General features: G+C 40.2%; 1 protein-coding gene and 1 long non-coding RNA gene across 5 annotated transcripts in view; one reads left to right on the forward strand and one right to left on the reverse strand.

Moving 5' to 3' along the window:
* The window catches only part of NLN (neurolysin), a 52950-nt gene extending 42913 nt beyond the window's left edge, over nucleotides 1–10037 (forward strand). For all 4 annotated transcript variants that reach the window (XM_050946993.1, XM_050946996.1, XM_050946994.1 and 1 more), the window contains 3 exons: nucleotides 138–324; nucleotides 7707–7876; nucleotides 8681–10037. In XM_050946993.1, the coding sequence (XP_050802950.1) occupies nucleotides 138–324; nucleotides 7707–7738 (219 nt within the window). In that variant the 3' untranslated portion in view covers nucleotides 7739–7876; nucleotides 8681–10037. The remainder of the gene's footprint in view (nucleotides 1–137; nucleotides 325–7706; nucleotides 7877–8680) is intronic.
* The window catches only part of LOC127048072 (uncharacterized), a 51396-nt gene extending 28948 nt beyond the window's left edge, over nucleotides 1–22448 (reverse strand). Inside the window, exon 1 of the long non-coding RNA XR_007773552.1 lies at nucleotides 22330–22448. This is a non-coding gene — a long non-coding RNA (uncharacterized LOC127048072). The remainder of the gene's footprint in view (nucleotides 1–22329) is intronic.
* Nucleotides 22449–25811: the final 3363 nt, after the last annotated feature.

Genomic DNA, 25811 nt, shown 5'->3' on the forward strand with positions numbered 1-25811 from the left:
TACATCATCACAGTTTTGGCACCTTACATAGGTTGACATTTTACTAGATATCTTACCTAATCTCATTTGTATTTTAATTTAATATAATGGAGGGTTTTTGTTTGTGTTTTTGTTTGCTTGTTTTTTGTTTTTGTTAGAGCGATTTTGCTAGATTTAGTGGAACTAATGTGGAAACAGACTTTGTAGAAGTTCCTTCACAAATGTTTGAGAACTGGGTATGGGAAAAAGAACCTCTTCAGCAAATGTCAAAATATTATAAAGATGGGAGCCATGTTGCAGATGCTCTTCTTGAGAAACTTGCTGCCTCTAGAATGGCCAATACAGGTATCTTTTTTTCTTTTACATACAAAAAGCATTCATGAAATGGTAGGAAAGACATAAGGCAATATCCTGCGTAATAGAGAACAGACATATGCCTTAGACAGTGGTCTCTTCTTCCTTCACTGTGTATCCACCTCCCCCATGGCTGCTACTGAGAGGTAAGTGGCCCTTTATAGATGAAAGGCCCATTAGATTATACCTTGGAAATGAGTGCTTAAAATGCTGAGATTTACTGTAAAAATGTCTGATATCTTAATTGTGTTCAAACTGTGAGAAAAATAAAATTTAAAAAGATGGAGCTTGTAACAGCAACTCCTTTCAACAGCCTTTCCAATCTTTTTTTAATTATTCATTTCAGCTAAGAGGAAGGACAATTAATGCACCAGACTGGGAGTCTGGAGAATTTCCTGATTGCTACAGTCTGTTTCCTGACTATTATTACATGTGCTGTGATGACTCCCCACCCCCCAAAACCACCAGGATTATGCTTGCTTTGAACAGACACGTAGAAAGACATTATACCTGCTCTCCAACAAGTGTTTATAAAAAACAATATGAAGGGAAGTAGGATAGAGGACGAAGGTAACAGTAATGAGAGCATGTGTTTACAGAGGCCCACCTATGTGTCTACCTTGAAAGTTCCAAATGACTTAAAATTGCTTATTGTCAAATAGCAACAATCACCTCAAGTCCTCTTCCTAGCAATTGTCACTTGGCAATTTCCTTTGGCACAGACTTCCTTTGTGTACATGGGTAAGTCTCCATGCTTGATTCTCTGTCTTTAAAATGAAAATGATACTTATTGTCCTCACTGGATTTTACAGTGCTTAACTCGTTAATGTATATAATGCACAATGAGATCCTTGGATGGCTGAAACCATAGAAACCCAGCGTATTACTATAACATTTATAAACCAAATGCCCTCATACCACTAGGTCTTTTGACTCTTCGTCAGATTGTTTTGAGCAAGGATGACCAGTCCATTCATACCAAATCATCTGCTGACCCTGCAGATGAATATGCCAAGTACTGCATGGAGATTCTGGGAATTTCTGCAACCCCAGGTACGTAAAAGTAAAGTTTTCATGCAGCATGTTGACTGCTTCAGGTAAGCATACAGTACCTTCACAACAGGTCTTATAGCAAATCAGGTGAATGTGCTTTAGAAAAGAAATCCAGTTTATGAAACTGAATAATTACTTTGAAATAAGACAAGAAAGGTCATTTAATGTTATTCCATCAAAAATATCCATTTGCAGCTAAGATATATTCCAGATTGATACACTAATACACTTCTAAATCTGAAGCACTATTATACATTAAAGCAGGGGTGGCCAACTTGAGCCTGAGAAGGAGCCAGAATTTACCAATGTACATTGACAAAGAGCCACAGTAATATGTCAGCAGCCCACATCAGCCTCCTCCCCCTCCCTCCTCGCACCTCCCGATCAGCTGTTTTGTGCCATGCAGGAGGGGAGGAGAGGGGAAGGAGTGAGGGCACGGCAGTCTCAGGGGAGAATGTGGCAAAGCTGGGGGTTGAGCAGTGAGCACCCCCTGGCACATTGGAAAGTTGGCACCTATAAAAAAAAAATAATTGGAGATATACCCATCTCCTAGAACTGGAAGGAACCTTGAAAGGTCATCGAGTCCAGCCCCCTGCCTTCACTAGCAGGACCAAGTACTGATTTTTGCCCCAGATCCCTAAGTGGCCCCTTCAAGGATTGAACTTACAACCCTGGGTTTAGCAGGCCACCTTTGAGCCACTAGCATCATACCCCCTGCTGTTTCTCTCTTGTAGGATAGCCTTCTTGGTGGTAATCACCTCAGCCAGAAGGGTCTCTGAAATCAAGGCCCGTACACCAGAACAGCCATACATAGTGTTTTTCAAGGACAAGGTCCAACTGCTCCCCCACCTGGCCTTCCTGCCAAAGGTGGTGTCACAATTCCATAACAACCAAGCCATTTTCCTGCCAGTCTTCTCCCTGAAACCTCACAAGAGCTCTGAGGAATGGTAGCTTCACTCATTGGACGTTAGGCTTGCTCTTGCCTTTTAAATGGAGAGGACTAAATCTTTCCAGAAATCCACACAAGTCTTTGTAGCAGTAGTGGAAAGGATGAGAGGGCTACCTGTGTCAGCCCAGAGGATCTCATCCTGGATAACCCCCTGTATTCAGGCTTGCTATGAGCAGGCCAATGTCCCACCTTTGGCCATCACTCCACAAGAGCCCAGGCTTTGTCGGGGAAGTGTTCTCATGTCATCAATAAAAAAAGTTTATAAATGTTTTAATTTCATAGTAGAAAATCTCTATTTTAAGGGCATTTGTGTTTTACACAATTCTTGGCTATAAAGTTAAATATTTAAAACTTGTATAAGATATGACTCCTGTGGTTTGTTAGGAGATGATTTCCACTTCCCTTTTATTTTACACTGCACAGTATGGGAGAGCACACTGTCTCATGATAAAAGATTATGCATGTTCTGGTGCTGTAAAAGTTGTATGACACTAGTGACCTCTTTCCATTAATAGCAAGTCACCTATGTGTTTTGTTATGCAATTACCATTCAGAGTATGGAAATCTAAATCTATTCTGGGCCTCTCCTTTTGCAGCAGTATAACTTACTACTCTGTCAGATCAGTTGAAGCATTTTGTGTTTTGATTTCTTTGTTTGGTTTTGTCAGGTTTAAAAATACATTCTCTCAAAAGGAAATCTTAATCTTAATTCATTGGTTCATTCTAGAGCTGCTACTTTACTCCTTTGTAGGCCTTGACCGCTTCTCTTCACAGCACAAAGGAAGGAAGGATGGCTGTTCTAGTGGTTAAGGTGGTAGCCTGGGGCTTGAGAGACAGACTTCCTCTGTGACCTTGGGCTAAATCCAGAAAGGGGTTATCCACAAAGTGGACAACTGCCATTTATATGCCTAAATTCAAAATTTAGATCCTCAGAATCCTTGTTCAGCTGCTGCTTAATCTTTCAGGTGCCTAAGTTACCATTGGTAAAGCCCCCTAGGTGCCTACATTTCTGTCTCTGGGTATACACTCATCTCATGCCTAAGGCCCAGTGGGTCCTCAAACTAATCATTGCCTGCCTCTCTCACCTGTGGGGCCCGATCTGGTAGGTGTACTTGAAGCATGCCTACTGGATTGAGCCTCACAAAAAATGGAGGAGGACATGGTTGTGGTAATGCAAACCTCCCTTATATAACCTTTAACCTAATAGTTAGAGCACTCACTCAGGGTATGGAAGGCCCAGGTTCAAATCTTTCCCCTCTGCTTGATGAGGACAGGGATTTAAACCCAGGTCTTCCACTTCTCAGGTGGATCCTCTGCCCACTGGGCTCTGAGGTGGGTCTCGATCTTTCCTGGTGAAGCTCTTCCATTTTTTACATATAAATATTCAGCAGGCCAGAGAGAGAGTGAGAATGATTCTATAGCCCAGCAGTTAGGTCACTAACATGAGATGTGGAAAATTCAAGTCTCTGTTCCACTGAGCTAAAGTTATAAGGATGTTACCCTTCCCCCCCTTTTTACACTGAAGAGTTTCAATGCCTAACTCGAGGAGAGGGTTTGTGGCTGTGAATATTGAGAGGAAGGAGGCACCTGCTTCTGGCCTGGAGTTAGGTGCCTAACTCCCTTTGAGGAGGGGGACTTAGGCTTCACCTCTCTCCTTGTGAGTACCTTAATCAGCTCCCTGTTCAACATGCTGGCTTTTGTTAATCCTATTTGTAGGCACCTGATTTTCCCCATGCATTGTGTAGAGACCCTGGGCACCTAACTCAGTGCTGTGGATTCCACTAGACTGTGAGGCACCAGTGGAGCTGGAGCTGGTTCGCAAGAACCGGTTGTTAAATTTAGAAGCCGGTGTAGAACCGGTTATTAAAGGGGCTGGCAGGTGGGCAAACTCCTGTCCACGGGCCACATCCAGCCCGCAGGACTGTCCTGTCTCCAGCCCGCCTGAGCTCCCTCGGCCCAGTCCCTGCCCCCGCCTTGCAGAGCGCCAGCGTGCTGCGCCGCTGGTGCCAGAACTCTGGGTAGCTCTGCAACTCCTGCCATCTTTGAGCAGCATGGTAGGGGGGCCGGGCCAGGGCTGGGAGGAAGGGTTGGATAAGAGGCAGGAAGCGGTTGGAGGGGGCGGAGGTTCTGGGGGGGTGGTCAGGAGATGGGGAACGGGGTGGGGTTGGGTAGCTGTGGGAGTCTCGGGGGTCTGTTGGGGTGATGGTGGATGGGGTCGGGGCAGTTGGGACAGGGAGCGGGGCGAGTTGTGTAGGGGGTGGGGTCCTGGGGGGCAGTTAGGGTGGGGGCTTGGGAGGGGGTGGTCAGGAGACAAGGAGCAGGGGAGGTTGATGGGTTGCAAGTTCTGAGGGGGGCAGTTGGGGCAGGACATGGGTGGGGGTCAGATGTGGGGGGGTGGAGAGACAGGCACGAGCGGCTCGTACTCACTGCGCGGCTCCCTACTGGGCCTTTGGTGGCACTTCGGCAGTGGGGGGGTCTTCACTTGCGCGCACACACACACACACATCGTGCCGCCGAGGACCCAGTAGGGAACTGGTTATTAGGATTTTGGGAGCTCATAACCGTGGGGCATCTAATAGTTACATACTGCAACACTGAATCTACGTTCCATTTATGGATTTAGCCCCTTAGGTCTTCCCTTTTCTGTTCCGTGTGCGCTCTCTCTGCGTAGGCACAATCCATTTTCTGAGAGCCTCTGAAAGATGGCTTAGAGTTTTAACTATTCAGAATTTCCCCAAATTGCTCTGTGATTTCTGTTTCTCCCTATGCATTAAAGTACCATTTTATTTAAGTCTTTTTTTTTCCCCTGGAGTTTTTTCTCTTTATATGAGAGGCTTAAAAATAATTTGTCTTTTCAATTATCGTGCCACTACAAAATGGATATTCACTGTGCTTCAGCTACATAGGTTCTCGGTGCTTTTCTTTAGTCTGAAGCCTTCTGGAAACTTTCTTTCTGAAGAAGAGGAGAAAAAGAGTTATTTCACTACAGTCTGTGACCTTTTATCTTTGTTCAGCTGCTCATATAACTTTTTAAGAGGGATCTACTTATGTGTAAGCTACTTGGGGAAGGTTTTTTTTTCCTTAAAGTAACCTCATCTCCAAATCAGATCTGTTTAACCTGTTGTCCTTTCTCGTTGCATTCTTTGGAGGCATAATAGAGTTTCCCTGATGGGACCAACAACCCTCCATAAATAAATATCAGATACTCTAGTAAGATTAAATCTTTTCTTATTTCAAACAAAAACAGCCATCCCCAGGTGCCCAATTAGTTTTTTTACTACAGAAGCAATTTCAAATAAGACCTCGAAATTATTTCAATTTCAGAAATTCATGAAAGGAAGGCAGTTACTAGCATATCACAAGACTGGGGTTTTTAGAACTTCAGCTTACCTCTTCCTGTCAGAATGAAACTGAGGTTTCTCTTCCTGTATAAGCAACTATCACATTAACCACTTGAGCGTTAGAAACTGTATTTTTAATGATCACTCATACTCTTCTTAACTCTGTAGCTTTATTATTGTCAGACTCCTCAATCCCTACAGATTTTATTGAGGAATCTCTTCTCTCTCAAGAACTGGGAGATGTGATTACCTGTATGATGTAGTGAAATATTTGTTCCACTGATACCACAGATTTTTTTTTCCAAATTACTCTTTACTCTCCAAAGAACAAAGGCTCGATTCTGTATTAGACTTCCGGAGACTAACTCAAGCAGTAAAATATAAGCAACACTTTCAGTATGTTCATTCTTCAATACGTTATTCAGACAGTGCACCTGGTCAGTGAGGGTAGCCTCAATACACTTCCCAGAGTTTTTAAAGAGAGATGTTAAAAATTCAGAGGCAAATTCTTCCCTTCTTTTCCCTCCATTGGAATAGAAGACCCAAAACACAGCAGAATTGCTATGGTTCTGCTGCATGGGGGAAAGCCATACAGGAGCTTCCAGACGTATCTGGATCATAGGCCTAAATCCACAATTAAGGGTAGACATGGCTGCTCTGAGTCAAACCATGAGAGGTTTGGAAATAATTTTTTCTCCTGCTGCCTCAACCTATCTTGGAATCCCGGTGGAAAGACCATTTACTCAAGCTTTTCTCAGAGAGAGAGCTTTAAAGATGGTAAAGAAACAGTATTAACCGTAGTAGTCCAACTACTACAGCCAGTTTTTTTAATGTGTTAGAGACCATGTGATGGGAAATGAAGCTAAGGGATGAAACAACAGCATAGAGACCTGTAGAGTTCCCAAAAGATGCTCATCAAACCTTAGAATTCAACCAATCAACAGAACCTTCACTTAGTCCTTCAGCACAGCTATCAAGAAGTTGTATAGTCTTATCAACAGACAACCTATTAGTGATGTATTATTTATGACAAACAAGGAAGCACCTGATCCTAATGTTTCTTTTGTCAGGAAACCAAATAGATCTAGGAACCCTGCATGCAAAGAAACATCTTCCCATTGGCATTCATATCTCAGGGTCCTAAAATGCTATAACTGACTTAAACTGACTGCGAATGGGAACTAGTACTGAAGATGACTTCAGATGTTTTAACATTCCCCTCGCCTTTCTTGCTCAGGTAGTTCTGATAACTAGTTGCTTCAGGAGTTACTGGCTAATTCTGTTAAACGTGTCCACTTAAATGAAGCAATGTTGGTGCTTGGCTGTTGTTGCATCTTATTTCAGCTGTCGGTTAAAATAACAATACTCTTAATATTACTTGTGATGTTGTCAGTGCTATAACAAATCCATGTGCTTTAGGCATCAGACTCTAGTGGAAAAGCCCCCTGAACTTCGGTTTCAACAGGGAATAAGTCTTTGTTACCTAACGTATTTAAAATTAATGTTAAGGTCTATGTGTTTGTGTTCTGATAATGATTTAGGATAATATAGATCCTTATTATCCCCCAATACTGCAGATAGGGATTCCTTCAGTTGGAAGCTGATAGCCAAGGATTTTGAATTAGGAGAGTGTGGACTTAAGGTTCCCTTGACGTGTCTGGCAGTCTTCTGAGATAACCCATCCACCCTGAATTTTGGCAAAGCACTGTATGCATGCTGCCTCTTGGGGAACATCTTACAGAACATGATCAAATGGAAGGATTGTGACTACATAAATGCTATAAGGCCACATGGGAGAGGTTTCTTCTTCAGGAATTGATGGAGGCCCCCGCAGACTTGAGCCCATTCTGGCCACATAGCCTTGGTTGTCTCTAGGATACAACCCAGGCTTTGGCCCTTGGTATTAAGGGAGACTGAGAAGAGAGGCAGCTCCTACTATGATCAGGAAGCTGTCTTTCCTTTATTTGTTATTGATTTGGAGAATTGCACAAACATTAAATACTAACATTCTGATTTACTTTTTCTGTCAGGCTGGAATGAAATACAGAAACCTTTATCCTGAAACCTGGAGGATCTTTGGATGGGATGGATATACTTCAAAATTTCTTACAGTGTAAACCAAACCAGAAAGCTTTCCTACTGAGTAAGGGATTGAATATTCAATGAAGCAACTGATCGTTTGGAATGGTACATCAGCAAGGTGGGCATCTTGAAATCTCAGTGCAAGGCCGGCTCCAGGCACCAGCATCCCAAGCAGGTGCTTGGGGCGGCAATCTGTGTGTTTTTGCCCCCAAGCAGCATGCCGAATTGCTGCCGCGGTTGGTGGGGGTAGTCCATGTGCCGGTAGGGCAGCTCATGCGGTTCCGCAGTGGTGGCAATTCGGCGGCAGCTTCTATGTTCCGCTGTCTGTAGCGGCGCAGTTCTGTCTTCTGGCTGAAGACAGAAGCTGCTGCCGAATTGCTGCCGCCGCGGAAACGCGCGAGCCGCCCTAACAGCACACGGACTGCTCCCGCCATCCGCAGCAGCAATTTGGCACGCTGCTTGGGGCAGCAGAAACAGTAGAGCTGGCCCTGTCTCAATGTATTTCATGCCTTTCTAAGACAATGTATCACACAAGGGAAAATCAGTCACTTTTAGATATTTTTTTTTAATTATTATTGTATAAACAAACAATTTGATTTTAAGTCTCACAGGGATACAAAACATAACACAGTGTAGAAACACATTCTAAGATACTGTGTTGAAACTTGTATAGTGATTTTATTTGTGAATAGTTATGAATTTATAAAAATCTAGAAAAAATACTGACTTGTATTTCTTAGAAGAGACATGGTTGAATTATTCTTTGTGAATTAATTTAAGAATGAGAAAAAATACATTCCCCAAAATTAAATAATTGATTCATTTTTATTCTACAGTTTCTTTTATTGTACTGACAGCTCACTAACATCTACTGTCTAAATTAAACTCTCTTTACTATGACTTGGGTTTATCTTGCTTCCAGGCAGAAGATCCAAGATTCAGACTTGGGAGAGGTCTTTTGCTCCTGAAGGTGTTATTGGATGAGAGATTTGCACTGATGACACCTTCATCTTTTATTTTTATATTAAACTATCATCATGTACTATGTAATTGAAGAACTTCTTTCCTAATTTCAGTTGTGTCTCCTGGGTTGGGTGAAACAGGTGAAGAAGCTAAGAACCTTGCAATTCTATCCTTATCTTCTATTTTTGTTGATATAAAGCTTTATTCTAGGTCACCATCCATCTCCTTTTCATTCTTTCATACCACTACTGGTGGTCACTAGAAAGAAACACTTGTACAATTATAATAATTTCAGTTGTTCTTGAAGTCTTTCATGATATTTAGAAAAAAACAATTTGTCTAAGGTAAATTTTAATAGATGGTGAAAATCAATCCAAGAATGGTATCCATGTGTCCTGAATCTTATTAGTAATTCTTTCCAAGGTGGCAACCTGGAGATGTTCCAAGAAGTCACATAATTTAATTATTTTATATGTTGATGGAGAGCGTGACTGTAAGTCCATGCAATGGATTGCATTGCAGTTTCCTCCAATAGAAAATAACTACTTATGCAATTACCCAAATAAAACCATAGGCACAGAGGCACTCATTCTTGGACTATATAGAGGCATCACCCTTAATTTCCTGTTGTCCATTTCCAGCTTTTGGCAAACAGAGGCTAGGGACATGCAGAACATGGTGTTGCATCCCTGCTTATCCTGGCTAATAGCCATTGATGGACCTATCCTCCATGAACTTATCTAGTTCTTTTTTGAACACTGTTACAATTTTGGCCTTCACAAAATCCCCTGGCAAAGAGTTCCACATGTTGTCTGAACATTCTGTGAATAAGTACTTCCTTTTGTTTGTTTTAAACCTGATGCCTATTGATTTCATTGGGGTGACCCCTAGTTCTTGTGTTATGTGAAGAGGTAAATAACACTTCCTTATTCATTTTCTCTATACTAATCAAGATTTTATAGACCTCTGTCATATGCCCTCTTAATCGTCTTTTTTCCAAGCTGGAAAGTCCCAGTCTTTTTAATCTTTCTTCAGATAGAAGCTGTTTCATATCCCTAATCATTTTTGTTGCCCTTCTGTGTACCTTTTCCAATTCCAATACATCATTTTTGAGACAGAGCGACCAGATCTGCATGCAGTATTCAGGATGTGGTCATACCATGGATTTATATGGAGGCATTATATTTTATGTTTTATTTTCTATCCCTTTCTGAATGTTTCCTAGCATTCTGATAGCTTTTATGACTACCATTGCACATTAAGCTGATACCGTCAGAGAACTATCCACAGTGACTCCAAGATATCTTCTTGGGTGGTAACAACTAAGTTAGACCCCATCTTTTTGTATGTATTGCTTGGATTAAGTTTTCCAATGTGCAATACTTTGCTTTTATCAACGTTGAATTTCATCTGCCATTTTGTTGCCCAGTCCGCCAGTTTTATGAGTTCCCTTTTTAACTCTTTGCAATCTGCTTTGGACTTAACTATCTTGAGTTCCTTTATATCATCTGCAAATTTTGCCACCTCACTGTTTACCGCTTCTTCCAGATCATTTATGAATATGTTGAACAGCACGGGTCCCAGTTCAGATCCTTGGGGGACACCACTATTTAACTCTCTCCATTCTGAAAATTGACCATTTATTCCTACCCTTTGCTTCCTATCTTTTAACCAGTTACTGATCCATGAGAGGACTTTCTCTGTTATCCCATGATTGCTTACTTTGCTTAAGAGCCTTTGGTGAGGGATCTTGTCAAAGGCTTTCTGAAAATGAAGTACACCATATCCACTGGATCCCTCTTGTCAACATGTTTGTTGAACCCCTCAAAGAGTTCCTCATCAATCTATTAGAATGATTTCCCTTTACAAAAGTCACATTGACTCTTCCCCAACAAATCTTGTTCATCTATGTATTTGATAATTCTGCTCATTGCTATAGTTTCAACCAGTTTGCCAGGTACTGAAGCTGGGATTGCTTCTGGAGCCTTTTTTAAATGATGTCACATTAGCTATCTTCGAGTCATCTGGCATAGAAGCTGATTTAAGTGGTAAGTTACATAGTTGTTAGTTGTGCAATTTCATGTTTGAGTTCCTTCAGAACTCTCTGGTGAATACCATCTTGTCCTGGTGACTTATTACTGTTTAATTTTTCAGTTTGTTCCAAAACTTCCTCTAATTACATCTCTGTCTGGGGTAGTTCCTCAGATTTGTCACCTAAAAAGAATGGCTCAGGTGTGGCAATCCCCCTCACATCCTCTGCAGTGAAGACTGATGCAAAGAATTAATTTAGTTTTTCTGCAATGGCCTTGTTTTCCTTGAGTGCTCCTTTAGCACCTTGATTGTCCAGTGGCTTCACTGATTGTTTAGTAGGCTTCCGGTAAGTAGACCTGTAAGTGATCTGCGGGCCAAGAAGATGTTAAATGGAGGGACACAGATCAGTGATGCAAATGGACCTTATGCCCCTTCATAGGAACTACAGTATGCTTCAAGAAAGGAATTTCTGACATTGTAACTGAAGATTTTAAAATATCCATCTTCATAATCAGTGCATCAACCTACCAATAAAGAGAGAGAGTTAAGACTCACAATCCATTTTTATAGTGTGTGACAGGAAAAACGGCTCTGTTGCTTGGGTATATCACGCTGCCGTTGTTGTACCATTTGTTTTATAAAATAAAGCTTCCTATTGTGTAGTCATTATGTAATGCGAATGTAATTTTCTTAAATGATGATTTTACTGTTTACTAAGTTTTTATGTATACTGATATTTGTATCATCACAAGTTACATTTCTCAATTAAAAAAAACAAACTTTCAAATGAGCAGTTGGAGTTTGTGATGTTACCTTTGTTCCCTGTTGGCATTCCTCGCCCTGTCCTGCCCAGTCCCCGGCATTTCATTACAACTCTGTGTAGCTCAGCAGCAGGAAAAAAATTATTACTTTTGCAAGCCAGTTCTCTTTTGAATCATTTGTCTGGGTGCAGGTAAAATGCTTACTGCTTTAATGATCTTGAATGTGGTTGTGTGGTTAATAAATGGAATTGGAGCTATAACTAACAATATATTCCTTCATTCTAAAAAGGCAAAATGAATATTGTCAACTGAGTCAATGTATCTGTTAAGCCTACAAGTAAAAAATAATTTTATGTCTAAGAGGAGACAATTTGTCCCTATTAAAAAAAACCACCTCACAATTTGGAACAATATAGTTCAGTGTTCAAGAGAAATCCAGGAGTGGAATAATAGAAAGATGTATGAAGAGTGAAGGATATGTCTGCACTTCAAGCTGGGTCTGTAATTCGCAACTTGAGGAGACGTATCCAGACAGGCTGTGATCATACTGAAAATACAAGTGTAGTTGTAACAGTGTAAGCAGCAGGAGGGGTTAGCCTCCCTTAGGATGTTTATGCATCTGGAGAGCCCCATCAGCCCCTTACATCACCATAGCTACATTGTATTTTTACTGTATTAGCCTCCTCAGAGTTAATGTGCATATTCTCATGGAACTGGGAATAACACTTCCAGTTTGAAGCATAGTCATACCCTAAGAGGTACACTGCCAAAGCGGTGCACAGTGTTTTAGCCACATAACTCACTGCTAAAATCTGACAATACCACATATGTTTCTATTCCCTCCCCCTCTCCAGTTTTTGGGAGCGAGATCGGAATCTTTCCTCTCTCTGCATCTTCGCTTGGCAGGTTTGGGTTTTTTTCCTCTCCCTTTCTGTGTGGGGAAAGCTATTTCATTCCACATAATGAAGGGGGCTGTCTGGCCAGTAAAATGAAAATGTTATGGCATCATGCAGAGGCAAATTAAGTAGAGCCTAGATCCATCGTATTTTCAGCTTCCTCTCATTCCCTCGAAAGATCCACTTTAATTTGCTATTAGCTTCACATAAATGAACATGTTTAAAACAATGCCACTGGAAAATATAACACACTTTGTGACATAAACCAGATTGTTAATTTTAATCAGTAAATAGGGTTAGCCAATCATCAATCTTGTTTCTTGCACAATTCTATTAAAATCTATTGAACCAATGTTCGTTAGACAAGAAACAATTATGATGACTATGATCATTTATAAGAGCAGTCATTGCAATGAAAAATGAGTCACAGGGCCAACGTCTCCAGCTTTCAGCCTTAGAACACGAAATACTTTTTAGGGAACTGTGATCTAAGGGCTGAGAGGTAAGTCAAGTGGGAGTGTTAAAGGGGCTTTCCAGAAGCTGAGTGGGTTGCATGGGGAATGGTGAGAACAGAGAGGAAGCTGGCAGCGAGGATGTGGTGGGTGGGAGTTAGATGTCTGGAAGTGTTGGGGAGTAAACTAACTACTGGGAGGGGTTAGAGACTGACTAGATGTCAGTGGCAAAAGAGGTTAAAGTGAGAGGGAGGGAACCAACAGCTGAGAGGAGGAAGTTGGACTGGGGTGTTTTTGTGAGGGTTGTAGAAAGGTCAAGATGAATGTTAGGGTGGAGACAGCAGGAAGGAATAGGAGGTGTGGACAACTATACAAACCCAGTACCTTAGTGCAATTTACTGATCATGTTTGAGTCCTCTAAGAAAAATATACAGTTTAGCTGGTGTGTGTGTGTGTGTGTGTGTACACACATATGGGTATATAGAGATCATTGTCTTAAGTCAACTGCAAAAGATAGCGCTAAAGAGCCTGAGATTATACATCAACATGTTTAAATGCTTCCGCTTGGACATCTGATGACAACATATTCTCTATGAATATTGTTGATGCTAGCTCTCGTGTGTAAAGAAAAACTCTGCTATGGGGGACTTCAATTTGGGAGACATACACTGGCAGTCTTGAGCAGCCAATAGTAAAACTTCATTAGTTTCTAAAAATTATATATGATAATTTTCTTAACAGAAGAGGTCATTGCTTAGGTATCAGTGATCATAATCTGATTACATTCAATATGGGCAAATGGAGGACAGTCTCAACCAGAAATAATATAGGCTTAGTGCTTCAAAGGGCCAATTTCCCTAACCTGAGGAAAATTATAGCAGAATTAATTGGGGGGGAGGTGGGATTTAGACAGAAAAATGTGAATGAAAATTGAGAACTCTTTAAAAAGAATTTATTAGATGGCCAAAAAGCCACAAATCCACAGTCAAGAAAAAGGATAACTTTGGCTGTTTCAGTGGTGAAGTGAATCCTGCAATTAGAAATTAAAAAGAAATATAGAACAAGTGGTAAACAATGGAAAATAGATAGCAACTATATACATTAGAAGTGCAGAAAATTGGTAAGGGAAGCTAAAGATGTCAGGGAAAAATCCATGGTTGGCAGGTCAGAGGGCAATAGCAAGTCTTAAGTATACTACAAGCGAAAGAAATCCGAGCAGTGGTTTAGGCTCAATACTAGATGGAGGAGTCAGTGTTAATAATTGTGCAGAAGTGTATGATCTGTTCTGTATTTAGAAAGTATCAGGACGATGTCCTTGTATCACATGCAGATGATATACTTTCCATTCCATTAGTAACTGAGGAGGCTATTAGACAACATCTACTAGAGACAAACATTTTTAAATCAGCAGGCCTGGATAACTTGCACCAAAGAGTCCTAAAAAAGTTGGCTGAGGAGACCTCTGGCCTGCTGATGTTCATTTTTAATAAATCTTGGACTACCAGAGAAATTCCAAGAGACTGGAAGAGTGCTAAAGTTGTGTCAATATTCAAAAAGGGCAAAGAGGGGAAGACCTGGTTAATTATAGGCTAGTCAACCTGACATCAGTCCTAGGCAAAACAATGGAATAACGGGTCCAGGATTCAACTGATAAAGAATTAAAAGACAGGAATATAATTAATGTCAGTCAATATGAAAAAAAACTTGTCAAACCAACTTGATTTCATTCTTTGTTGATATGAGTTCAGTTGATAAAGGTAACTGTAGATATTCTATATTTAGACTTTTGTAAGGCATTTGATTTAGTACTGTACAACATTGTGACTTAAAAATTATCATAACATAATATTAATAGACCACACATTAAATGGATTAAGAACTGGCTGGTGGACAGATCGCAGAAAGTAGTTGTCAATGATGAATCATCAGCTTCATATTTCTAGAGGGGTTCTGCACAGATTGGCACTAGGCATGATACTATTCAACATTTTCATCAATAATCTGGAAGTAAACATAAAATCACTGCTGATAAAATCAGCAGATGACACAAAGATTGGAAGAGTGGTAAATAATGCTGAGGACAAGGCAATCAGACAGAATGATCCAAATTGCTTGATAAACTGGGTAAAAAATGGCAGGTTTTAGAGTAGCAGCAGACTAACAGGTAGTTAGTCTGTTTCCGCCAAAAGAACAGGAGTACTTGTGGCACCTTAAAGACTAACAAAGTTATTTGAGCATAAGCTTTCATGGGCTACAGCCCACTTCATCGGATGCACAGAATGGAAAATATAGTAAGGATAATATATATACACATACAGAGAACATGAAAAGGTGAGAGTTGTCCTACCAACTCTAAGAGACTAATTAATTAAGAGAAAAAACTTTTGTAGTGATAATCAAGATACCCCATTACAGACAGTTTGACAAGAGGTGTGAGGATACTTAACATGGGGAAATAGATTCAATGTATGTAATGGCTCAGCCATTCCCAGTCTCTATTCAAGCCTAAATTGATGGTATCTAATTTGCATATTAATTCAAGTTCAGCAGTTTCTCATTGGAGTCTGTTTTTGAAGCTTTTCTGTTGCAAAACTGCCACCTTTAAGTCTGTTACTGAGTGGCTAGAGAGGTTGAAGTTTTCTCCTACTGTTTTTTGAATGTTATGATTCCTGATGTCAGATTTGTGTCAATTTATTCTTTTGCATAGAGTCTGTCCGGTTTGGCCAATGTACATGTCAGAGGGGCATTGCTGGCACATGATGGCATATATCACATTGGTAGCTGTGTAGGTGAACGAGCCCCTGATGGCGTGGCTGATGTGATTAGGTCCTATGATGATGTCACGTGAATAGATGTGTGGACAAAGTTGGCATTGGGCTTTGTTGCAAGGATAGGTTCCTGGGTTAGTGTTTTAGTTGGGTGGTATGTGGTTGCTGGTGAGTATTTGCTTTAGGTTGGGGGGCTGTCTGTAAGCGAGGACAGGTCTGTCTCCCAAGATCTGTGAGGGTGAGGGATTGTCCTTCAGGATAGGTTGTAGATCTTTGATGAATGCTGGCACATATCTATTCAAGTGACCTCATCATAGGACCTAATCACATCAGCCACGCTCTCAGGGGCTCATTCACCTGCACATCTACCAACGTGATATATGCCATCATGTTCCAGCAATGACCCTCTGCCATGTACATTGGCCAAACTGGACAGTCTCTACCTAAAAGGATAAATGGACGCAAATCAGACATCAGGAATGATAACATACAAAATCCAGTAGGAGAACACTTCAATCTCCCTGGACATTCAATAACATATTTTAAAAGAGCCATTTTTTTAACCAAAAAAACACTTCAAAAACAGACTTCAAAGAGAAACGGCAGAGCTACAAGTTATTTGCCAACTTAACACCATCAGTTTAGGCTTGAATAGGGACTGGGAGTGGCTGGCTCACTACAAAATCAATTTCCCCCTCTCTTGGTATTGACACCTTCTCATCAATTATTGGGAGTGGACCACATCCACCCTGTCTGAATTGGCTTTCAACATTGGTTCTCCACTTGTAAGGTAACGCCCTTCTCTTCATGTGCCAATATATATTTATGCCTGTATCTGTAATTTTCACTCCATGTATCTGAAGAAGTGGGTTTTTTACCCACAAAAGCTTATGCCCAAATATATCGGTTAGTCTTTAAGGTGCCACTAGACTCCTTGTTGTTTTTGTGGATACAGACTAACACGGCTACCCCTCTGATACTATTCTTTATAGATATTCAAGTAGAGTCCATGAAAAAGCAGTAGTCTACCCTCTAAATTTTGGAGGATGCACTTGACTGGGAGCTGAAAAATTTGGCCCCTTGTTATCTTTCTAACTCCTTTATTTGTTAATAGTGATTAGTTATATGGACAATCCTCAAACAAGTTACAACCAAGATCTGGCACAAGATCAGAAATACAGTTTCTGAATGTAATACAAAACTTAATGGGTATAGTCAGTAATGGGAGACCCAGGCTTTTCACAAGGACAAACTGATTCTACATTCCAAATATGGACAAGTTTTGGCCTAAAAAGCTATTGCTATAAAAGCACATAAATAGCAGGCTTTGCATACCCTACAATAAAGATGCATTTCACATAAGCACTGACTGCACTACCTGCAGAAGCTATAGTTTTATACTTCAGTCCTCACAAACATCTATAGTAACTGCATCCTGTTGAATAGCTGATACTAAGAACCGTTAAAGGGTTTATACCAGCAACATGTAAATAACTAATGAACCTAACTCAATGCAACTTCATAAGCACCATTGCCCTTTGAAAAAAATATTTAAATATGGAAATGAGTCAAAAGCACTGTTAAAACATATATATAAAAACATACTATATTTCCCAACCTGTATCTATAGAAGTTTTATTTCCTCAGGCTTAGATGACAGAATATACAAAAAGAGCACAGCATTCATAATAAATGAAAGTTACAAGAAACCTCTTATTTTCTTGTAATATGGTCCTGACAATTAATATAAGCCTTTGGGGCAATACACACAATGCATAACTCTGAAGCATGTTGGAAATTGTTATTTCTCAAATCCCACAGTTGTGTATCCTTGGTGTTAATTAACATTTTGTGAAACTGTTATAAAAGCTCTATTACTATGGTTAACACTATCTAAAATAGCAACTCTAAGGACATGGATGAATCCAGCAGGACAAGAAGAATCTTTATGGCTTTACCTGTTCTGAATAAACTTCGTAATAGAGCAAATTACTAAGAGCAACACAGAACTGAGATCAGGTTGCAGGCCGTAGGGAAACAATCATTTCTTTCAAATTAAACAACATATGTACACGGTTTGGCTTTTTATCCATTTGATATTATTTGTTATAGGCACTATTCCACACCCATACTTAGATTTGTTATTATATAAAGATACATAATTTCATTTGTTAATTTTATTTTTAATTAAAGAGTTTGAAGGGGAAAATTCTGTGGCTTTTTATTATCTGTCTTTATCTGAATGATACAAGACCTAATAATCTTGATAAGTCAAGCAGCACTTGTATATATCCATTGATACAGAATGTAAGAAATTTTCTTTAGTAAGCAAAAGGTATTTTTAACCAGGAAAGGCTCTAACTTTAGCCGTCCTGAATCCCCTGCTAGCATTAACCTACATTAATTAACAGTAGATTGAGTGTCTCATTATTTTAATATTCACTCATGCAGTTATTAATATCTCCTTTTCTTTCCCTCCTCCTGTCTGGTCCAATCTTCTTAATGTTTTCCAGCATAGTGCTGAAAGGCAGTGATAGCTATACCTGACTCTTCTGGTGCTATTGTTAATGGAATGGACAGCTAAGTAATCTTGTCATCTTTTTGGTAACCTTGCCCTCCTGACATCTTTATTATTAGTCTTTTAAAATAACAAGTACTAAGAGCCAATCCCTTCCCCCTCCTCAATGCTGCAGACTTTGAAGGGGATAAAAGGAGTAAAGATCCTGTTGAGGGTCCATAGTCAAGGGGCATCTGTCTTGTATAACATCCTTCATTGGCAACCCCTGGGAAAATTCCTGTGGAAGTGAAGGCTGAGTTTAATAGTATGATCAAAGCTATTACCTCAAGATAAATATTTCTACCTTTAAACATTGTATAATGATTTCTTTACTATTGTTAAGACTAGGTAAACCTGCTCATTTCACTTGAGTGATCAGATTACAGAGCTAACAGTAGCTCAGCATGTGCATTTTTTCTAAATTAAATTATTGATGATTAAATACATTTCTTTTAAAAGGTTGTTTGAGATTTGTAGTGACTGGTATTTACAGAGAACAGATCTCTGATCACCATGGTCCCAATTCTGCGACTTAGGGACAGATCCTCAAAGGTATTCAGGCTCCTAACTTCCATCAACTTCCTTTGAGGATCTGGCTCTTAATAACCTACATTTTCAAACTGCATGAACATGATCCGCAAAGGAATAGGTAAGTGAAACCCACAATGCCTCTGTTAGCCTAGGAAGTGTTTAGTTATCCAGAAAACTTTCTAAAATATTTAAAACTCATGCTGGTTTTTTTTTTTCAGGGTTTAGTAAGGAGCAGAGCCCATTATCACTGATCAACGCACATTGTGGAAAATTAAACCTTTCCAGATTATTACCTCATGATGGTTAAGGATTTTTCAGAAGTTGTTTAGTTATGGGATACATTTCATTAAAAAGGAAGGCTAATGTAAATGTAAATAATCTGATTCATGCTGTGTTGTTCTCAGTGCTGAGCCAAAGTCAATTACGCAAGAGGTTTGTGACTTGTAGATATTTGCTTTACTCATAAAAGTGCCACTCCCCTGTTCTACGTGTTCTGGGAAAATTATCATTGAGGATTACAATAGGAACATCCCAACTTGCTATCTATGTTTAATAGGACAGAATTGCTTTATCTTGGAAGAGAATATAATGCGAGAGTGTAGTCTTGTTCTTGATTTTTAATTACATTTGGTCCTCCATATGGCTTTGTCAATAATTGGATAATTGCATTAGTTCCTCCTGTGTTTGAGAGCTGTCTCTGTACACTTCCTGCAAATAGACTTTTATTATTAGCAATAACACACCTTTGAACCAACATACTTCCTTTAGCCTGTCATTAGTTTGATCAGCTGAAGGACTGCAGTGTATTTAAAGGAGTGTTAAGAATGGACAGCAGTTTAAATTAACATTTCCAAATTCACATTTAATTTAGATTATAAGGGACACTGTCAAAGCATTTGGATCCTGCCTGTTAAGTTGTATGTTATATTTGTAAAAGCACTGCTTATTTTGTTAGCAGTGGGGGAAGAAGGGATTTAAAGTAACCTTTTAGCACTTAGAAAACAACTTTCTTTTTCTAAAGCATAACATAGTAATTCTTGCCTCTGCAGCTGGGTTTATTAATAATACTTTGTGGCTACAAACATAGCCACACCTGGGCACCCTGCTGTCTAGTGCAATTACCAGACCTGAGTTAGATGCCAGGCATCCCATGCATTGTATGGGGAGAGTAAAGCACCTAAGAAAGGGATTCTTAGAGGCAGAAAACCAAGTGTGGAGTCACCTAAACTAGTCAAGAATGAAATGCAAAGGAAAGGGACAGGACTTGGGCCCAGAGCTACAAAGGCATTTAGGTGCCTACATCTCACTGATCTGGGCCTTAGGCACTTGATTGATAGGCTGGTGAGAGGCACTTATCTCCACTTGGAATTCTCAGCTGTGAATTCTCTCTTAGAGTTAGGTGCCTTAAGGTCAGCCCTTTCTCACAAAAAATGAAGGACTCTAAAAAGCCCAACTTGGATCTAAGAGACCTACCTTCAAAGTCCTGTGCTGCCTGTTTTGGTGTGGGGGCTTGAACCCAGGTCTCACACATCCATGGTGAGGGCCCTAACCATCATTGCTCAAAGTGGGCAGAGATGATTTTGCCTGGGTGTGTACCTTAATTCTGTTTCCTGGTTTTCAGAAGTTTGAGTTTTTCTGAACTTGATGTTCTGTAAGGGCACAAGATGTCACTGGGCAACACTAGTTCTGAACTAAGTCTTTGTCAGTTAATTTCCTTGGGGTTTTGGTTTGTTTTGTTTGTTTTTAAAACTGAAAGATAATTATTTATTTGTTTGTTTAGGAGTTAGTGATCATTGGCATGTGAGTGTAAGGTTCAAGCCCAGCCACTGACCCATCTGTGGAGCTTAATCCTTTGTTGAATAACATTTTCAATATTGCTTCCCCCAAGGGGTAGTGGGTGCCATGCAAAAGCAGGGGTAAGTGTTGTGTGATTTAGACCCTTTGGAGCCCAATCATAGCTATGGTTTGAACGTCAGGAAACATTGGTAGAATCTCAGTGTTAAAAAATGCTGGTTTTGGTGGGGGACAACATCTCAGGGGTCGCTATATCAAATGACCCTAAATTTGGATTGCTAACCAGGGCCTGCACCTTAATGAGGCACACCAAATTTCAAGGCAATTTGAGTAACCATGTGGATTTTATAGCACTTAGAAAAGCCTTTCTTTAAAAGAAAAGTTCGTCTCAACCTTAACTACGTGGAGCTGGCAATAGTCAGCAAATCCTTGCACGCATATTGAAGTTCAGAATAAAACTCTCACTTTTTCGTCATCTTTTGCAATGACAGTATATATGTTAGTGATCATGAAGTAATAATATTCACATTGTGAGCAGCTAGTGGCATTCTTTCAAAATTGCTACTTATTAATGTCACCATACTTTAGAAGTACTATAGTTATCCATAAAAACATCACTGAACAGTGATTCTAATCTAGTGCTACCCTACAATGTAGCTGCTCTTTTAGGGGGAGAGTAAATAGCGCAGGGGTCAGCAACCTTTCAGAAGTGGTGTGCTGAGTCTTCATTTATTCACTCTAATTTAAGGTTTTGTGTGCCGGTAATACATTTTAACGTTTTTAGAAGGTCTTTCTATAATATATAACTAAACTATTGTTGTATTTAAAGTAAATAAGGTTTTTAAAATGTTTAAGATACTTCATTTAAAATTCAATTAAAATGCAGAGCCCCCTAGACCGGTTGCCAGGACCTGGGCAGTGTGAGTGCCACTGAAAATCAGCTCGCGTGCCACCTTTGCCATGCATGTCATAGGTTGCCTACCCCAGAAATAGCCTATATAGCAGTAACATTGGTGATATCTAGAACACAATCTCAAATGACAGGTTAATATAATATTCATAGTTTGATTTTAAAAAGTGGTACAATAAACATGATTGTTCTCTACTGTGTAAAACTAGTAAAATAACAAATGTGCATATTTTATTTTTGCATTTAATATAAATATACCAGATAATCAATGAAGGAAAAATACACTAAGACATACAAGTACTTAGTAGGAGAAGTGCTAATGTGTTACTGATGAAAGAGAGTTAATTTCTGGAACACTAATAGGTCTACCTCAAGAAATTCATTTTAAAAAGATTCTAGAATATATTTGTGTTGCTAAAACAAAGGAAATTTTTTGCAAGAAACACTGAACTGAATATTTTTACAGCCACACCCACACGAAGACTTGTACCCCTTATATTCTATTGCCTAGATGACAAAATGTTTGATCAGAAAAATTAACCTGGTACATTAGAAAGACTATGCTGTTAGAAAATCTATATATAGCTTCTAAAGATAAATACTGGTGTGAAGCTCCCTATCTGTGAACTGGACTAATGCTATGTAGTATTCTAGGAGATTCCTTAACAGAATACAAACTCTATATCCCTAACATTTGGTCAGTCCAAAATGTAGCTAGTAATCCTGCTGGCTCTAAAATTGACAAAGTCTGTTTGACATATTAAACCAGGTATACTGTATACAAGGGAGAGTAACTGGGTTACAAAAAGTCCAATCAAGAAAAGTATACTCACTTTCTAATTTATTTTTAATTTGCAGGAATCAACTTGGAAGGCTGTTATATAAAATAATTCAGTGAGGACACTTACCTCCCTGCACCAAGGAGGTCTTGGTATTTGTAATCTAAAGACCATTCAACATGGCTTTCTTATTCAATACCATGAATTCCAAATACAAAAATCTTAGCAGAGTTGACAGCAAGAATGGAACTCTCTCTACCCTCATTTAATCACACTAAGCAAACCAGATTTATTATGACTCAGTGCCCCTGGAACAACTGGAGAAGGTTATCTGATATATTACATTACACCAGGATAAATAAGATTAAAGATCTTATTATATCTCTGGAAACCAAACAAGTGTTCTAATGAGGCTATATTCCCTCCACATACTCTTTCCCACCAGTACTGAATATTTTTAACCTCAGTCCTATATTTATATCCTGTATACAGACACATGCAGAACTACAAGCTGTTGCTGCTAATATCTTAACTGTTCTAATCTGCGCTACTTGTCAAGAGATGTCTCTTTCCATATTGCCACATTTAATAACCGAATATCTTGCTGTGGTCAGTCAAATTCAACTGATCTGATTTTATAATTAAAACAGGAAAAGCTATCTGATTTCTATAATTATTGATTACAAGCCTTCCATAATCAGCTTCCTGTTCCCACTTGTAATTACCCATCCATAGTGCCATCCTGCTTGTAGTTTCAATACTTGCTCAACTTGTGGGGTGCAGATTGAGATAATTTTCTGGTTTACCTTCTTACCCTTGCTTATAAATATAAGTTTAATTTCTTAATGTGAGGCCCTATTTGAATCTAGTTTAGAATCTTAATAATTGCTCTCTATCCTTCTACCCATGTCTCCTAAAACTCTGCATATCTAGGAAAACCGTCACTTAACTATCTTACATAGGGATGAATTGCATTGCACACTGTTTACAAGTAGTAGCAGTGGCAGCCCCATGACAATGAGTTTCAATTCTTACCTCACCCGAGCTGCTTGTAAAGGGTGAGGGGGTAGTTCTGGCTATTTCTCCATTCAGCCCATGGGAAATGACTTTGTTTGAGACAACTGCATTTTAAACTTCTTTTAGCTAAGAATGAATACCCACATACCTTTTTGTTCTATGCCTGTACAGCAGCTAGCACAATGGAGTCCTGGTCCATGATTTGGGGGTCCTAAGTGCTATTGCAATACAAATAATAAACCTGGTTCATTTACAATTAAGGTTGCTACAGTACACCTAACTCTGATACACAGCACAAAATGAAAAAACTGCAGGTTTGTTTTTTTTTAAACAAAAGCCTAAGCCTTAACAGAGATTGGCTAGACTCTCAGCTGGTGTAAAGCAGCATTGTTCCATTGACTTTCAATGGAACTATGCCAGTTTACCCCAGCTGAGGATCTGGCCATACTATTGCTGTGTAAAAATTCACCTTATACATTTCAGTGATAGTCTTAACTCTTGACTAGAGCTGGTTTAAAAAAAAAATCACTTGTGAATATTTTTATGCAAATCAGATCATTTTTGATCTCGAGCAACTCTTCAGTGAAAAGTCTCATTGAGATATTTCAGTCAGTTCTACAGCTGTCCAAAAAATTAGATGAAACTTTCACAAACACAGCAAAATCTTAAGTATGTTTTATTGTGATTGAAATTCAAAATGGCAATGGAAAATTTTGTCAAAGTTGTGTGTTTCAAGAAATTTTGACCAGTTGTAAGTTAGACCCACAAGACATATTGACAAACTCTTCCAACACTGACATGTACAAATTATACATTAGACACAGTCAAATATACACATATTAATGATGTAATAGGACAGATGAGTTGATCCATATGTTTTGTGTGTCAAAGGTAAAGCTGTTACTGGCTACCTTGGTAAAGCTTTTCTGGGGAATGAGAGTAATTCAGTGGGAGGAGATTGGGGGGGGGACGGGGGGCTGAGACTGGAAACTCCAAGAGGCACTTGAAGCCAGAATAGCCCTTTTGAGCTTGTTTAAAGTTTTATGATTGTAGAAGCAAAAGGCAATCTCCAGCATTCACTACACCTTTTTTGCAAGATGCAGCATGATAATTTCCCCCCAGCTCCTGCTGCTGGATGCTGTCACTCCCACACGTTTCCTGGTGAGTCCCCATTTGGGGCATAGAGCGCTAATGGACACATTAGCTAGTCCCTCAATTTTGGTTGGCGAACATTAGGCCAGCATTTTTTCCAGATCTCACAGTGGCTCAAAGGATTGGGAGGAGACTCTCTACTCTCTCTCCTCTCCTCCCCCATAGGAAGGGACCCAGCATGTTTTAAAAAATGTATAATTGGCATAAGATGGGCTCTTAGTGTCACTGTGTGTGTGAACAAAAATTTCAGTCTATTCTGAAATTTGGCATGAAAATATGCTAATGTCTTGAGTCCATACAAAGGGTTTGCTGTTGGAATGACACTGTCCAGCCTGTTAGATATGTCATAATCCAGAAAGCAGAACTGTGTTCCCACAGAGATCTTTTGCCCTTAATGGAAGTCTTAGCCCATCCCCTCACATTTCCTCTGAGATTACTTAACAGTGGTAAGGGCCGGCTCTAGCCATTTCGCTGCCCCAAGCACGGCGGCACGCCGCGGGGGGCGCTCTGCCGCTTGCTGGTCCCGCGGCTCCGGTGGACCTCCCGCAGGTGTTCTTGCGGATGCTCCACCAGAGCCGTGGGACCGCGGACCCTCCACAGGCACGCCTGCGGCAGGTCCACCGGAGCCGTCTGCCGCCCTCCCAGCAACCGGCAGAGCGCCCCCAGCGGCATGCCACCCCAAGCACGCGCTTGGCGCGCTGGGGCGTGGAGCCGGCTCTGACAGTAGTGGATCTCTAGGGGCAGACCACATCATCCTGATGTTGACAAATGCATTGCTAAAGGGAATGAGTAAAATGGGCTCTCACAGACAAACTTGCCATCCCAAAGGGTCCTGGAAATCCCACTGCATGAAAAAAAAAAAAAGATACCTTATTAGCTAAATATTGTCATAGTAACACTCCATCAAGTGTCTGTGGAGGTCCAGATTCTGCCTGGCTGCTCCAGAAGTGCTTGACAGGAAGAGACAAGAAGGCTTCCTCCAGCCTTTGCACCACTCTGCAGTGGTCAGGCAAGGGACAATGTCATTCCATGCCATCCCTCCTAAAATCTTCTAGGGCGCAAGATACCCCAAAGGGAACAAGGAAGAGGGAGCCCATGCTCCACGTCTAATCAGTGACCAGTACAGCTGTCTCCTGGAGCACAGGGAAGGGTATGCTGCCCCAAAGGGACATAGGAGTGAGATGAGGAGCTTCAGGAAGACTTCTGCTTCTCTTAACAATTCCACCACTGGCTCTATCCTGCCACTGCTCCCAATGCAGGCCAACATTTATAAGGCCCCATGCGGCCCTGAGTAAGTAGCCATGCTTGTATAAAGTGGAGGAAAGAAATGTCTATTCAGGAGTGTGGTGCAGTATATGACTAGAGATTGACATTGCTATACTCAGTTTTGGACATCATCTTTTCCTGATTTATGAAATGTCATCTCCATTCTGCTAAATAAC

The sequence above is a fragment of the Gopherus flavomarginatus genome, chromosome 3, assembly GCF_025201925.1.
Source record: "Gopherus flavomarginatus isolate rGopFla2 chromosome 3, rGopFla2.mat.asm, whole genome shotgun sequence".
Taxonomy (NCBI): domain Eukaryota; kingdom Metazoa; phylum Chordata; order Testudines; family Testudinidae; genus Gopherus; species Gopherus flavomarginatus.